This window comes from Microtus pennsylvanicus, chromosome 1 (assembly GCF_037038515.1).
Source record: "Microtus pennsylvanicus isolate mMicPen1 chromosome 1, mMicPen1.hap1, whole genome shotgun sequence".
Classification (NCBI taxonomy): Eukaryota; Metazoa; Chordata; class Mammalia; order Rodentia; family Cricetidae; genus Microtus; species Microtus pennsylvanicus.
Genome location: NC_134579.1, coordinates 219,551,554 through 219,569,158, shown reverse-complemented (window position 1 = coordinate 219,569,158; position 17,605 = coordinate 219,551,554). Strand labels below are relative to the sequence as shown.

The 17,605-nt window shown below is 44.7% G+C and overlaps 1 protein-coding gene across 9 annotated transcripts in view; it reads right to left on the bottom strand.

Annotated features, from left to right (window-relative positions):
* Positions 1-17,094, bottom strand: part of Fam120b (family with sequence similarity 120 member B) — a 48,666-nt gene extending 31,572 nt beyond the window's left edge. For 4 of the 9 annotated variants that reach the window (XM_075951650.1, XM_075951658.1, XM_075951642.1 and 1 more), the window contains exons 1-4: positions 16,716-17,016; positions 11,141-12,551; positions 5,010-5,190; positions 4,090-4,191 (exon numbers count right to left, since the gene is read on the bottom strand). In XM_075951650.1, coding sequence (XP_075807765.1) covers positions 4,090-4,191; positions 5,010-5,190; positions 11,141-12,535 — 1,678 coding nt within the window. In that variant the 5' untranslated portion in view covers positions 12,536-12,551; positions 16,716-17,016. Of the gene's footprint in view, positions 1-4,089; positions 4,192-5,009; positions 5,191-11,140; positions 12,552-16,666 lie in introns of all 9 variants that reach the window. The other 5 variants (XM_075951625.1, XM_075951676.1, XM_075951616.1 and 2 more) reach the window with 4 other exon arrangements.
* Between the last annotated feature and the right edge of the window lie 511 nt (positions 17,095-17,605).

The window sequence follows — 17,605 nt, the reverse complement described above, 5'->3', positions numbered from 1 at the left end:
GGTAAGCCACAGCCTTGTGGTGATACACAGATTAGTAGAAATGGGTTAATTTAAGATGCTGGAGTTAGTTAATAAGAAGCCTGAGCTAATAGGCAAAACAGTGTTGTAATTAATAAAGTTTTTGTGACATTATTCGGATCTGGGTGGCTGGGAAATGCACAAGCAGTCTCTGCCTACACAACGTGATCAGTTCAGGATATCAGCTAGCATAAGAAAGAACTACATATACTATATACTCTCTCATGTACACAGACATGCACATGCAGGCACAATCACAGATGCACAGACACATGCATGCACGCACACACATACACACACACACACACACACACACTTTCATTCACATGCACTCAGACTCACTCACACTGTGACACACATAAGCACGCACACTCTCAGATAATCATTCTCTCTCAATTCACACATCTGCACACACAGTCTCATCTAGACTCTGAGACTCCTAAATTTCCTGTGCAAGAAATGGGAGCTGAGGTGTTTACAGCCAGAATTCAGAGGCCAGAGCATACACTCTGATCTCCAGACCTCTGCGAGAGAACATCAGCTCAAAACCTAATCACAAATGTGGTAAAAGTCTATGTGCACAGGCAGACAGCCCTACATCCTTTAGGAAGGATGGAGCCCGAAAAGCCAAGCCAGGGGCGGATGCTTCTGAAACCTGCAAGACACATCTGGGGGACTACAGTGGGGTTCCCCAGATAAGTACGAGCAATGATGAGCTTGTGTTTTCACAGCTATAAACACCAATGAACGCACAAGAGGCGATGGTGAACATGGAAGGTGTGAAGCCAGCACCTGTGTGTGCTCTTCATATGAAAATCTCCTTATTGATTTCTAAAGTGAGAAATGTAACTAAAGTTAAACAAACAAATAAAAACCTCCAGCAAACAGAACTGTCTGGCTTGTGTCTGCTCAGGATAAGAAACGTGAAGCTAACAGATAAAGAAAAAACAATAAACAAAACCCCTGAATGCTCACATACAAGTGACTCTCATCTGAATATATTTCAATTGGCTATTTCTCATAATAGAAAAATCTTCATATATAAATGAAGTAGATTGCACTAGAACACTGAATTCTACCCACAGGTGGCTAAGCTATCCACTTTCATGTTTGCTTGCTACCCTGCTTCTATCTGGTGAACTCAAAACAGTCATAATGGCTACTAAGAGGTGTCGTGTGAACGGCAACCGCTACCTTATAATACATGCCTGTGACACTTCACGGTTTCAAACTGTTTTTAAAGGTGGTCCACAAGCTGCAGGGGCAGGTGACTTCCCACACGGTCACATACATTCAGGACACAGAAATCCTTCCTGACCTAGGTATATTGTGTCAGGGCAGGAGGAGCTAAAACAAGAGATCAGGATCAGAAAGTCAAATACAGCTTTTTCATGGGAGTCTTCAGAGATGCTCTGCTATGAGCCCATGGTAAGCCAGATGTCCTTGTTTTCTTATGTGCTGAACAACACTTGACAGTTATTCAGTAGAACCAACCAAGAAAACAAGTGTACTCAGTCAGCTTCCCTGGACTTCTGAGATAAAGGCTTACTTAAAATGACTCAAAAACAACACTGAGAAGAAATCACCTATTTTCACCTAAAGGCTGTCTAGTTCTGCAGACAGGCATGGTTATTTCAGACTCAACCCTCGGGATATAAGACCATAAATGAGAGGGGAGGAAAGTGGAGGGTATGGCAGCTCATGGAGGAATATATTCACTCCTTGAGCTGGAAAATGACAGTAAATCCCTTCCTGTGCTACAAGAAACCATCTTTCACAATGCATTACCAAGTGGAATACTGTGCATACACACACACACACAAATACGGGAAATATGCCCATCAGTGAGCTCTCTCAATACAGCAGACCAGTGCCTCTGATCACTTGAGTTGCTATAACAAAACACCACACACTGGGCTATAGCAGCAAAACTGTTCAAGAGTCTGGAAGCCTTAGACCAGTGTCTAGGGAAGGCACATTTTCTGGTGCACACACACTGTGTCCTCACGGGGGAAAGAGCAAGAGAACGCCCTGCACTGTCCCTTTATAAGGGCACAGCTCCCACCTGATCATCAGCCACTTCCCCAAGGTCCCCACCTGTCTAAAACCACCACATTCCTGCTCGGTTTCAATACATAAATGTGGAGGACATATTTACTTCTTTTTCTTTTTCCTTGCTGACTAACTTTTAATTCCTTCCCCTTCCTTTTTTCTCCCCTCCCTCCTTTCTGAGCTACCTCCTGTTTACTCCTTTTTGGGATAATATCTCACTGTGCAGCCCAAGCTGGCTTGAATCTGGGCCCCTCCTCCCCTGGACCTTTGCTGAGGTTATAGCATATGCCACTACATCCAACTCCCCTTACAAATTTTAAAGGAATCTCTTTTTATTTTTTTCCTGCAACCCTCTACCTCCCCATACTTTGTTGGAAATATCTAATTTCCTTTTTTTTTCTACTAGCCAAGCAAGCAAACATCACCACATGTACTGTAAGAGGGAACGGCCTTTAGCGAACTACAGAAACGATCCCCGAAAGTGTAGTCTTCAGAGAAAAGAACAGAGAAGGCACGCTGAAGAGTGGGGTACTGTGAAAAACCAATGCAAGCTACCGCTAAAGAAAAAAAACTAAAACCTGGGATAAGGACAGGACACTCAGGGCTGCAACAAAGTCCCCGTGAGTCCTTCCTGATGACCACCGAGGAGATGGCGGACAGGACCTCACTGTAGGACCTTACTATATCACAGGCTTTGTAGGTGAGAATGCTTCCAAAGGCACATCCCAGGTTCCCACCTACCCTAAATAGGCCCACAAGTTCCCCATAATACCATCAAATTTTGACTCCATCAATGGATTGAGCCATTGATTAGGTCAGGGCCTTCATGATCCAGTCACAAAAAGCCTATCAGGTGGCTGGAGATAGGGCTAAGTAGGTGAAACACCTACAGAAGCACAAGGACCTGATTTCGGTCCTCTAGAACACACACACACACACACACACACACACACACACACACACACACACACACACAGAGAGACATGCAGAGCCAGGGGTGATGTTATGCGTCTGGAATCCCAGGGCTGGGGAGGTGGAACCACAGCAGGCTCTGTGCCTCACTGATCAGTAAGTCTAGCCAAATCAATGAGTTCCAAGTTCAGTGAGAGACTGACAATCTCTAAAAAATAGAATCAAGCTGGGCGGTGGTGGTACACACCTTTTATCCCTTTTATCGGAAGGCAGAAGCAGGTGGATCTCTGTGAGTTCCAGGACAGTCTGGTCTAAAAAGAAAATCAAAGTGCACTGAAAGATCCTTAATGGGGACCTATACTCCCATCCTACCCCAAAGCCTATCAGTTACGAGCTCTTTATCCCTGGAGTCTTTGGGGTATAGGAATTGAAATCTGTATCAGTTAATATGGAATTTTGCAAACAGACATCCACAGAGTGTGTTCTTTCTTGAGCTGACACCCTCAGATGGACAGCTGAAGGCTGCACTGTTGTGGAATAGAACATCTGTCTAACTATCTAAACATGGATGCATTTGTGTATGTTGTATTTACTTAGTTCTGTAAAGGTGTGTTGTTTTTGTTTTATGCTGCATTTGTTTAAGTACTATGTAAAGATGTGTTGCTGTTTTGCCTTGCCTGCCTAAGGTACCTGATTGGTCAAAGAAAAAGTTGAGTGGCCAATAGCTAGACACAGGAGGAATAGGCAAGATTAGTGGGCAGAGAGAAACTGGGAGCTGGCCAGTCAGTCAGAGGCCAGCCAATGGGGGCTAGCCAGCCAAGGACCAGCCAGCGGGGGGCCAGCCAGCAGGGGCCAGCCAGCCCAGTCAGGCCAGGGGTTAGCCAGCCAGGCACGGAGGAAGCAGGAAAGCAGGACATACTGAATGAAAGAAAGGTTAAAACCTCCAAAGCAAAACACAGATAAAGAGAAACAGATTAAACTAAGTTGTAAGAGCTAGTGGGACAAGCCCAGGTAAGGCCAAGCTTTCACAATTAATAAGAAGTCTCTGTGTCTTTATTTGGGAGCTGCTTGGTGTCCCACAGAAAATACCAGCTGTGCCGTACATACCTTGAATAGTCACCTGCAGAGGCCGAACAAGGTCTGGGTGCTTCAGGGAGTTCCCAGGGTACACAAACCACTCCTTGACCACCGGGCCACTGCGGGCTCCATCTGAGTAAAGACAAGGGGTCAGTGGTGCAGGAGGACAGCAAAGCCCCTGCATGCCCATCTGCCTCATGGATGTCTCCTTTCACCCTGCCCTCATGAAAGTGATGACGTCACCAACAGCTATGTTCCTCAAGTCTAACACGGTCTATTTCTTTCACACCGCTTTGCTAAAAAGCAGAAAACAATAAAACCAGAAAAACCTGAGCCAACTGAAAGTTTACAATAATTACTTGCCAAACATGCAGAACTTTTGTTTTTGAAAAGTCTAATGTAAGTTTTGAAAGTGGTTTCAAATACTGAGTTCAAGACCAGGAGTGGGCTGGAGAGATGGGTTGGTGGTTAAAAGCACTTGTTCTGGCAGTGGAGGTGCACGCCTTTAATCCCAGCACTGAGGAAGCAGAGGCAGGTGGATCTCTGTGAGTTCAAGGCCAGCCTGGTCTACAGAATGAGTTCTTCCCGGCCACCTGGCTAGCTTAACCCCAAAATAATCAGACAGAAATTGTATTAATTAAATACTGATTGGCCCATAAGCTCTAGCCTCTTATTGGCTAACTCTCACATCTTGATTCAACCCATTTCTAATAATCTGAATCCCCATTTGACTGTGGCTTACCGACATGAGTCTAACCAGCGTCCCTCTTGGGCAGGAGAATCATGGTGTCTGCCAAGCTGCCCTTCTTCCCAGCATTCTGTTTTGTCTATTCCACCTATCTAAGTCTGCCCTATCAAAAGGCCAAGGCAGTTTCTTTATTCAACCAATAAAAGCAATACAAATACAGAAGGACCTCCTACTCCAGAACATGGGACCAGCTGGCGCTCACCTTTCCAGTCCCCAAGCAGAAGCGCGTACACTCGCTGCCGGACGGGGCGGTAGATGAAGGCTTGGCTGGGCAGGGCTTGGTCCAGCTCGTCCTCCAGGGTGTTGCTGCACTCTATCTCCCCAGTGCTCATAATGTTGTACACGAGGTAGCTCTCTGAGTGGACGTGGTGCATCCTGGCAACCTGCTCAAGATTAAACAAACAAACCTTCAAACAGAAACAGTCCATACCAGTTATCGGTTTATCTAAGATATTCAAGTGAGGAATTGTCGTTCAAACACATGACATCAAGGGTATTTATGTTTTCTCTCTTTTGTACTAACAAATCCAAAAGTTTATTTGTTACCCTTCTCCTGTGGCCTCCAATCTACCAATCTTACACTTACTGTATTATGTCTACTTGCGGTGTCCCCATAAACATGCTCACTTTTCTCTTAGGGTTGTGAGGATGAGCACAGTTTCTCCTCTTACCAGCTCCTCATTCAGATGGCCACCATACTGTCTTCTGCTTCCCTGTGTAATGGCTACCACAACCTTCCCCATGACACGCCAGCTCCTCATTCAGATGGCCACCATGCTGTCTTCTGCTTCCCTGTGTAATGGCTACCACAACCTTCCCCATGACACGCCTGGTCCTCTATCTCTGTGTACACCACTTTGCTCTCATGGGAACTGCAATACTCGTCTCAGGGGACACCGCTGTCTCAGTAGCCCTTCTCTTCCACCTTGTGCTCCAGAAGCACAAATCCCTCGTCCTTCTGAGCACGGTTTCCTAACCTCCCACTTCCAAACCCTCCTGAGCTTAGCTCAATCACGACCTCCCTTCTCTACAAACCCATTCCTCCTTCCCACCTACAACTAACCACCCTTTGCTCACGGGACTCAACTCTCACTTCTCAGATAAAACACCGTGGTGTTAGAAGCTGTATGTATTCATTTGTTTGTTCAACTTTTCTCCCTCTCTCCATTTTTTCTTATGTTCCATTGATCCTGGCTTCAATAATTGAATTTGTCCTTTGCACATTACATGGTAGGCCATAAGATGTGATTTAAACTCTATTTTCTCATTAAATATGCAGTTTAGATCAAAGGTCTATAATCACCTACATGTAGACTTTTTTCCCTATAGAGAACAAATCTCTTTATTGTGGGAATAAAGTCTAGGCTCTGTCGACAATATTATTCAAAATTTTAAATCCAAAGTGTCTACCAAAAAAACATTTAAAATGTTTTATTATAACTTGGGCTATCAATTTTCAGATCTAAGTTATATGTACCTAACTAGAACCAGTTATATAGCTTCACCGTTGAGACCTGAGTCTGAATCACCCTACTTACTGATTTATTCATAACACAAGTTTTATTTAAAAAGCCACTGATCACTGTGCAGTTTAAATGAGCAGGTACACAGACGGTGCTTAGCCAGGCTGCCTGCTTACAGTGTCAGTAAACACCAAATGTTTACTCTGGGCTATTCAACTACCTGCTCTTTTTCCTAGACACTTGACATAATGCTTATTTTACTGCTATATTTCTTTAAACCAAGGCAATCCTACTACCAGATTTTAGTTGTTTTTGTTTGTGACTGTAATTTAATTACAAAGTTTCTCTTTTCTCTTTCCTCCCTCCAAAACCTCCATATACCCCTCCCCACTTGTCTTCAATTTTAGGCCTCTTTTTTCATTAACTTCTATTGTATGCCTATATGTATTCGTATATACATATATATTCCTAAATAGAACCTGTTGAGTTCACAAAATGTTCTTATATGTATGTTTTCTGGGAGACAGTTTGGCACTGGACAACCAATTGGTGTGTTCTTCTTTGAAAATGAGAAGCTCGGGAGGTGGAGAGATGGCTCAGTGATTCAGAGCATTGACAGCTGACTTTTTTGTTTATTTGTTTTTGTTATTGAGACAGGGTCTCTCTACATAGCCCTGGCTGTGCTGGAATTTACTCTGTAGACCATGCTGGCCTCAAATTTACATAGGTCATGGGATTAAATGCATGTGCCAACATCCCCAGCCTTTAATTCAAAGAAATTTATATATATTTTTTTTTACAAATTTGCCTAGGAAATAATAATGAATTACATATTTTTCCAATAAATCGCTAATTTTGGCAACTTGTATACTTTGAGATATAACACCCCCTCCTGAAGGTGTCATGTTTCCAGTTATGTACTTACGATTCTTAAATCAGTCTTACTAATAGCACCTGCATGCTCTGTTCTGCCTTGCCTGCTACGTACTGTAGTTATCCAGTACAATGAAAAGTACACAGTGTTCAATCTGATTTCTAGACTTCTGACAGAGGCGGGCACCTGTAGTTGTGGCCATGCCTGCCACTGTTCCGCATCGAGCCTTTCCACCAAAGTTTTATTTAGCAACATGTGGTTAAATCGTGCAAACTGAATTCTAGATGCCTGTTAGACAGGTTTGCAAGACTTCACTACAAGGCAACATAATTAAGTCCATCATTAAAGATAACACAAGATCTACCACATTGGTAGATCATTTGCCTTTGCCTGTGAGGTTTTTTGACCCCTCTTCCCTATTGTCCCTTTGCAGATCCTACCTACACCTTTGCTGTAGCAACTGTCCCTAATCACCAAAGATGCACGGCCCAAGCACTATTCAAAACAAACAAAGATCTTTAATACATGTTTTATACCTCGACATATGCAGCTTACATGGTTTCACTTCCTACCTCCTACCACCCCTGCCCAAACTCCACTCTCCACAAATGTCTCTTGTGCCTGCATGTCTGTTTATTTTATGATCCCCCATGATTAAGCAGGGTCATGTGCGAGACTGGGATCAGAACTGGCTATCACAGTCTGGCGGGCTCGGCAGAGACCATGTCCTATTTCTTGACCTTTAAAGGATTCACATTCTTGGTCACTTTCCCCTCTTGGAAGGGAAACACGTTCACCTCTTCTCTGTCTCTCGGTGGAGTATTTAAGTCTTCATCCTACATATTCTTCTACTGAAGGCTTCTAATTGTCTCTTTCCTACTGGGAATGGAACTTCAGGTCCATGTCTCACTGTGTGCACATGTCGAAGGGGCTACACTATACTGCTCGACAGTGGAATTCAGTTCATCACCTTCCTGCACGCGGCCCTTCACCTCTCTTACGAGGATGACGCCTACGGCTATGTAGACACGTTTACTATTACTTTCACTTTGTAGACAGGTGCAAACCACAGCAGCACATGCCTGCAAGCCTAGCACTTGGGAGGCTCAGGCAGAAAGATTGAGAATTCTAACAGAAATAAGTCATGATCACTTTTGAACCCAAGTTCTTTTCCATATTTTTTCTTTGCACTGAAAACATAAATTCAAATATCGACATCAGATCTTTATGTATTTTTCTTGATCAGGGCTTAGATCTAAGGCCTTACTAAGTGTATGCTGCTCTATTGCTGAGCTACACCTCATCTGATATCAGACCTTTGGATCGCAGAGCTGCCGCTAACTGCCTAATGGCAGGGTATTTCAACATTAGTTCTTTAAACCAGGGTGAGAAACCCCCAAATCAAAAGCATGATGGAGCTGCTTCTCCAGCCGACATTCCGGATTCTAGCCCATTCGCCCGAGGGTTTCTTACCTGAGATTTTGCAGTAGTGAGTTCAAATTCATTCTTTAGAGTATATAACCAGGGTTTCAAAAGCAAACATCCAATCCCATCTCATATCATGTAAAAATGTACAATACTACTTCACCAGGTACGGAAACCAAGCACTAAGTGTTTTCCTAATGAATGAGGTTCCTTGTGTGGGAGCTTGGAGGGAGGCAGAAGGGCCCTTACAAACTGATCCTGAGACACAGAGAACATACAGGACACAGACAGCGGCAATGAAAGACAGAAGCTGAGAAGGGACAAACTAGACTTAAGAGAGCTGAGTGGCTGCAGAATCCGTAACCAAGCCTCTGTGACCTCCCTCCGGGACACCTCAAATGGCACACATGAGACCAGGAGGAGCAGCTAATGGGGTTCTATTCACTTCTGTGCTCCTGGACCTCCTGACTACACTTCATCTCCCACCTGTGCAGCAAAGATGGATGTGAACCTGAGCTTGAGGTCAGATCCAGAGGCTCCATCCTGGCCTCATGATGTCATGGGCCTTGGGCACCTCTGCCCTCAGGTCAGAAGGGATCTAAGACCCTCCATCTCCACAGACCCGAGTGAACGTGAGCACTGCTTTCAACAAACAAGAACCCTTATGGACCGAGAAATCTGAGGAGAATCTTTACAGCTATACGCATTAGAAGTAGCATTTTCCATCCAATCTTCATAATAAACCCAAGTGAGGTTAAGCGAGGTCAGACTTACCTTCCCCGGTGCTGACCGGGGCCAACCTTCCTGCCACACCACATCCAATTTACTCCTCTCCAGATGGCCCGCACTTAGGTGAAGGTCCCCCTCCACCCTTTCTAGGAAGCACTAGCAATACTTTCAAGTGCAAGCAACCATCTTGTTTTCTTAAAGTCTCCACAATTATTGGTCCTATGATTCTCTTAACTGATGTGAGAGTCTACAGTTTGCTGGAATTATTGTAACTTGCTATTAGTTCACCTGCCACAAGCCCTGCAACAGAAAAGGTTTTTTTTAAAGGCAAAGACAGACTTGTAGCAGGAATGAAGAAAGTTATTTACCTGACCAATATTTAAAGAAAAGTTATTAAAAGACAGCATGTGAGGCGTAACCTGCTTCAGGACTACCAGTACACAAGAAAGACAATGATCACAACTGAAGCACACAGACCAGTGGGTCTTTAACAGGAGCTGTAACAAGAGAGATTGGTAAGCATTAACTGGGAGGGAGGTTTGTGGTAGCTGGCCACGGGTAGACAATGTGATGACCAGGTAACCAAAGAAGGAGGAGAACCAGTGTGGCACAAGGTTGGACAGGCAGAAGCAAGACACCACTATTTCTTGGCTACAAGTTTTTTGTTACAAGATAATAAAGAATTAAAGAAAACACAAGATAAGGGGTTTTATTTCTTCACACAGCATGACAAATGAACTACAAAGGGCAAAAGTCTGCTCAGGGGGATTTCTTGATAATTAAGATAGCAATTTCCACAAGCGATAGCTGGAACTAGGAAAAGGAAGCTGGAAGACGTGGATACTGCACACACTGAAAACTCATTTAACAGATTTAACAAGACCGAGAAAGACTGGTTATGAAAAGTGAGAAAGCCCAACATGGTGGTGTGTGACTTTAATCCTAGAGCCTGGAAGACAGAGGCAGGTGGATTTCTGTGAGTTCAAAGCCAGCCTGGTCTACACAGTTAGTTCCAGGACAGCCAGGGCTATCCAGTGGGACCCTGTCTCAAAGTGAGACAGAATTCCTAGATCTGGAGCTTGAACGGTGGTAGTACAATGTAGTACTCGAAGCTGTGGATAAAATCATCCTTGGTTCTCAGCGTGCAATCTTTGGACATTCTTGTGGACCGAGTGACAGGACTGGAGATGTCGCTCGAGGGTGAGCACAAGCTTAGGAAGAGGGAAGCCATGATGGTGGAGGGGATGACTAGAAAAGTACCTATTTTACAGGGCTGTTTTAAAAGTCAACCGAGCAAAGATAAACCCTGTGCCTAGCGCGGACCTTGCATAGATTGAATAGTGACTGTCCACCAAAGAGAACTCTTCAAAGCCTACAGAATGTTAACCTGGAATCAGCCCAGACTCCTGGCATTTAACTACTTTTACTGTATGATCACACTCTACCTTTTCCAAGTTTCCCTCTCCCCAAGTCCTAGGCTCTTGCCTGGATAGTTTACCAGTATGACTCAAAGTGACATTTCCTTAATCACTACATCTGTAGGGTTCTCACAACCCCACATTTGTCGTTCTCCTGAAGGCCTGACTCCACTGGGAAACCTCTTTATACCTTAACCCACAGCATCCCTCCTTAGAATTCCAACAGCTCTTTCCCAGCAGATCTAAGAGACAATATGACTTCATGTATATAGTGACATCCTCCTAACTAGACTCAAGGTTTCTCGTCTGGATCTTCCTACAGACCTCTGCAGATAATCAATAAACTCTCATGGGCAAACCCATTGGTAGGCAAACTTTCAAATAGGACACTGCAGCTGAAGGTGGGGGAAGCCTGTCCACGTACCTTTAAGATTTCAGAGTCAGAATCCATGGTTACTTGTTTTATTTCAGGCTCCATATCCATGGCATCTTCTTGTTTAACTTCAGGGGGTGTACACACAAGTACTTCTGGATTATATTCAGCCCCTGTTTCTGAAGGTAATTTTTGCTTGACCTCTGGGTATGTATATATGGAAACTTCTTGTTTGGATTCAGGATCTGTGCACATGGAAGCTTCTTGGTTGGATTCGGGATCTGTACACATGGAAGCTTCTTGTTTGGATTCAGGATCTGTGCACATGGAAGCTTCTTGGTTGGATTCGGGATCTGTACACATGGGAACTTCTTGCATGGACTCAGGATTAGTACGCGCGGGAACTTCTTGTTTGGATTCAGGATCTAAACACATAGGAACTTCTTGCTTAGATTCAGGGTTCACCACTTGCTTCTCTGTTATTATGCCTTTGGATTTTTGAACTAACCATGGAGATGTTTGCCCTGGCAAGAGATATGCTGCTACCCCTTTATAAAAAAGAGCTTTGTTTGGCCCCAAGGGTAACATGTCTTCTATCTTTTTCTCACCCTGATACAAGCGAAGAACTCTGGAGATATAGTCTGAGACAGCTAAGATAATATTTCCCTTTTTGCCAGCATTCTCTTTCACAGAAGCATAGGAGGACAGGCACTTGTATCGAAAGCTTTCGAACATGCCCTCCGGGGTGATGTCGTTGCCGAGCAGACAGGCTAGCAGAGGGAGGTCCGCCACATGGAGGCCGAGACTCTCACAGAGTTTCTCACGGCACAGCATGATGGTTTCCAGAGTCTCCAGGCAGAGATCGCCGATTGAAAAGTAGGGACAAGTGTCATAAATTAAGTAATCGGTGTCTTCCCCCAGGATCCCAAGACAGTTGTGCTGGAGACCGTAAGAAGCCACCTCATAGTCCGCCTCCTGTAATGAACAGAAAGTTTCCTGGCCCAGTGACTTCAGAGCGAACCGAGTAAATATGGCCAGCCCGGAGGGAATGAAGAACATGTTTCTGCCTGGCTGCTCTCGCTTTGACTTGATATAGTGGAAAATCTTGGATATCTCCCTGTTGTTCTTCAGTCTTCTCTTCACCCATTCATCTCTCTTACCCGGCTCCACCATGCCATCGAAAAAGAATATCAACTTGATGCCGGCAGACGTGAAGGCTGCGACAAAATCTCTCAAAGCAGAAAAGTATTCTCGCCACTGGCCACCACAGATCCAAGACTCCGGTGTGTACCAGTATCGGAGGCAGCACATGGCATCCACCACGATGGTAGGGGTACACCCAGGGTACTTGGTTCGGTGGTTCTCTGCCAGCTCTTGGATATTTACTACCGTACATATATGTGGGCAGGTACTTCCCACAAAACCCTGCAAACCTCTCACCCCCATAATTGGTTTTATGAATCTGAAAAAAAAAAGGAAAAAGAAATCCATAATTAGTAACTATGGCATTATTTCTAGACATGTGACACTCATCAAAGCAGACACAGACAATATTTAATCTTCTAAAAGAAACAAAGGGAGTTTCTAATTGTAATGTTGTTTCTGGTTTTGTTGTTTGTTTGTTTTGGGGGGTTAGTTCCATATGTGACCTAGCCTACTTGCCAGGAGTCATAAGACATAAAGGCACTAAATAAAAGTAAAATTATTACTCAAGGTTTTCTGAAGGATTGGCTTAAGGGGCTGAGCTCCCTTCTAGTTGACCAGGCATGTGGTGGGTCTGTGATCTCACAATGTGTCTGACGGAGGCAGACGAGAAGGAGGCATGCCTGAGGATATACTTTGGAAATTTCAGGTACGGATACTATCTCTATGCTGGTACACACATTTAACACAGATGTCAAAACATTTCAAACTGTGCAGGTAAACCTGTCAAGCACCCTCGATTACAGCGTTCAAAAGAAGCTGCATAAAAATGTATGGTGTTAAATAGTTGCATCATTTGAGATAATGAATATGAAAGAAATGAAATATAGATGCAATGTAGTTTAAGGGTCAGAACTCAAAATGTAAGAAAGTACCACCAGAGTAAGATGTATTTACACACGTCCTTATATAAATGAAAGACATTCTTCAGACAGACAAATCCATCAATAGTAGAAAAAATTCCACAAGAAATCTTGCATCTTAATGGTATATTTTTCCTATTTTTTTGTTTAAACATGGCATCAAGCCACTAAGTCCTTTGATAAAATATTAACAACAACAAATCCTTAATATACAAAAAGCAACACAGAATAATGCCTCTTGAAGACCTAGGACAGAGAGACGATCTCATCTTAGTGCACTTACCAGCCAGGCAAAGTTGGGCATACATGTACGTGCGCGCGCGCGCACACACACACACACGCGCACACACACACACACACACACACACCCCAAGGATTTATCCTCACACTGGAATGACAGCATCTGAGCTACAGCAGTAGGGCTACTGAACCCGGTGACAACGATTATCTCCACTATCAGGGTATCTCTTCGACCCCTGGGTCTGGCTCCATATTCAGGAAGGTTGTACTCTCTGCTGTTGTGGCCGTGTTAGTATAGTTCTGGGTCCACCCACGGAGGTAAACGTCCTGCCACTGAATTACATCTCAACCCCTGACAACTTACGTTCATTTCTGGAAAGGGGTGGTTTTTGCTTTAATATCATCCAGCACAGTATGCAGAAGATAAGGTTTTGTGAAAGAAATATATGCAGACAACAGTCAGAAGAAACAGATAAGCAGGGCACAGACTTCACAAACCCTAGACCATTGGTCTGCCCCTAGCTCTGGATGAAGAAGGCCTCTCACAGTTTCCTGGGGATGAATAGACAGATCTAAATCTTACCCATTCAGAGACCACATCTCTGTGTAGTGAGAAAATGCCCCTTCTCACCTGCTCTTCACTGGGCGCTAGGACACAAGAGACTCATCCATTAAGACACAAGTAACAGCCACATGGTCCATGGCCAGAATCTACAGAAGCCTTCAGCATCGCTCATAACACAGAAAACAACACACGTGAACACAGAGTGAGAGGAACAACACGAATCTTCCATCCTTTTCTGGACATCCACTGCCAGTAAGAGGGAGTTTTGTTGTTCCTTGTTTGTTTCGAGTGTTTTCTACTAAAGCAGCCAAGACAACAATGAATTCCTTGAAATATTATCCTTATTTTCCAGGATGCCAGGCCCAGTACACTGCTTTGGTTCTAGTCACATGTTTCTGCTCCTTCCTTAGCCTATGATGGAAAGCCTGCTGTTTAACAGGGCAGGCACCGCTTCAGTCCTTCCTAGCTTTCCCACTGGGCATTTCTCACACTGTGTGTCACAGACTACCTGGGAAAGCAACATCTAACACACGCACACACACACATATATATACACATATACATACACATATATACATACATACACACATATAGAGATACATACATATATACACATACATACACACACATACAAACATATACACAGATATATACATATATACACATACATAGACATATACACATGCATACACATACATACATACAAACATACATACACATATACACATCAACACACATACACAAACATATACACACATACACAGATATATGCATATACACACATACATACACAACACATACATACACACACATATATACACATACACACATCAACACAGACACACACACTTAGAAAAAGGAATGGGGACCTATGGCATTAGCATTTGACATTTAAAGGTTAACTGCTAAATATTCGTAGAACCCAATTCCTTCCTGAAAGGAAGAGGAAAGACTCAGTAAGCTCCCCAGTCTTACAACATCCACAAAAACCGGTCCCAAAGTTACAAAAGTGGTAACTGCTCAGGGGAAGACACTTTCCAAACAGCCCAGGTGCCTACAAGTTGTGGAGCGAGCTTCACGGATGCAGTTTTCCTGAGTCCTTACTCGTGCTGGACTGGGCTTTTGGTTACAGAGCTGCCTTTGGTCACCCATGTTCTGTAAGGAACCTCAGTAAGTATAGTTCCTTATGCTAGACTTAGCTGGAATCTGTTTTTTAATCTGTTGCTGGCGGCCTACCTGGGGTGGACAGGCATTTGTTTACACTTCTTCAGAAAGTGTCTCACACACAACACACAGATAGTACATTTTAGTATAAAGCATCAGCAAAAAAAGACAGAAAGCTATGGATATTGCTTAAATTATTGTTGTTTTTCCTTATTGTTAAAAGCATGCGAGGAGGATCTTAGTTTCCTAAAGAAGTTACTACAGGACGACTGGAGAGAAAAAAAAAACAAGTGTAGAAATAAACGGGGGAAATTTTACAGCTATATACTGGGAAAGTTTTCTCAGGTACATAAGCGGTAAAAAAATGTGGAGGCGAGGAGAGCCCACTCCTACAGAAGTGCCATGGTTCAAAATACAGTCTGAGACACTCTGAGAATCACTATCAATAGGGTGGGCCTTTTGAGACAATGACATCACTGTCTGTCACATCACAGCACCCTCCATAACGTCTCCCATATGTTAGGACCAATGCCTATCTGAAAAAATAAATGAATCAAACCAAGGGCAGGTGTATAAAGTAAGCAGAAGAACCCACTCACAGTTTACAGATTCCCATAACAGCCGAAGAGAGAAAAGTAGAGAAATAATGTCTGATAATAAAATAAAAAATATTTATACTTCGCATTAAGTTATATAACAAAAGCCGATAGCATTATGTGGAATACATTCTTCTTATCAAGGTGGGGTCAACTGAGAAATTAAATTAATCTGATACCTGCAATACAGAAGTTACAATGTTCTACCCAATGACCAACCCCTACCTTCAAAAGAATCAAGCACTGCTTTGAACACAGAGGAAATGGGGAGGGAAAGAAAAGGACAAGAACGTTTGCAAAGCAGCAAGAAGAGGCAAATTCCAAGCGGCCTACGGTATACAGTTTAAAGATACTTCTTTTTTTTTTTTTAAGAATGCCAATTATGAACAGAGTTATTGCATTCCCAGTGCCTTGAAAGCTGCCATGTAAGCAAAAAGACCCAAATCCTGAATTCGTGAACTTTTCATTATCAGGTCTATAAATATTCCCAGATCCCAGTTTGGAGATAGACAGACTCTCTGAAAACTGAAAACAAATGACCTCAAATGTTATCCATTTATAAGATTTCTCGGGCCAAAGATGTTCACAGATACCAACGTTTGGAAGATTGGCTGAACAGAATTTTTTTTTCTTTTAAACTGGGAGGATGGCAAGAGAAAAACGCGCCTGTTGGTGGTGCCTTTCAAAAACGGCTAAGGAAAGGGTAGCCAAGGCTCCCACGCTATACTGACGTCAGCCAAGGTCAGGGAATACCCACTAATGGATGGGAGACGGGAAAAACGGTGTGGGGCTTCTTGAAGGACGTGGTCGTGGGTAACAGGTCTGAGAGCTTATCTAGAAAAAGCCTAAACCTAAAGGATGACCCCCTCCCTAGAGGAAGGAACGCAACACAGCTGAGGCCCAGCCCCTCCGCCTCGCCATCACCTCGCGCCCACAGCTCCCCTACCGCGGGTTTGCAGGTATCAGCTCCTCCTTCCCCGAGCAGGAGACTCTACCTCGCAGGTCCTCAGCGATCAGCGGCTGGTTTCGGGAAGAGTCTCCTCCCCGCTCCACCTGCAGGAGGGCGGCTGCCTGGCCCCTCCTCCCAGACCGCACCAGCCGGGGGTGCAGGAGCAAACAGGGCCGAGCAGTCTGGGCGAAGGGCGCGGAGGGGCGTGGACTGGATGCTGGGAGGAGCCCCGGGCTGGGGAGGTGCGACAGCCGGGACCGAGGGCCGATTGCCCCAGCACGGCCTACCTAGAGGATCACTGCAGTAGCCGCAGATGCGTCAACGAGATTTCAGATCCGCAGTCTCCTGCATGCTCACTTCCGCTTCCGCAATATGCACTTCCGCCCGCAGATGTGCCTTGCTGGACGAGGTGAAGCTTGAGCTTACGTAACCGGAGTGTGTGTGTGGGGGGGGGGGGGGGGCGAAAGGGATGTAGTACGCAGGCGCCGGAGAGGGCTGCGAGGTGGGTGGTGCCTAGGGAAGAGGGAAGCGTCAACCCTTTACCCAGCAACCGGGGACTAGCCACGGAGGCCCGCCCACCCCTGGGTAACCCAACAGCGCCTCCTGGGTGGATTTGTCCCAAAGACTGCATCTTCAGGATCCAGTGGTTGCCAGCATCAGCACCCTTCTCCTGCTCCCGCAGTGCATGCAGACTGAAAGACCCTCAGAGTGGTCCTTTCCTCAGGAGGAGACCCGTGAACCCAAGGAACAGTCGAGACCACTGGCTACAACGGCAAGAGGTTTTTTATTGAGAGTACACAGGTACCTGCGGGCGTCAGAGTCTTTGGAAGACTTGCGCACCCTCAGGCTGGGCAGGGGGTCTTTTATATGGAAACGCGCGGCAGAAGCATGCATGGTTACAGGGATTCCATTGGTCAGTTCGGATGAGGCGATGGG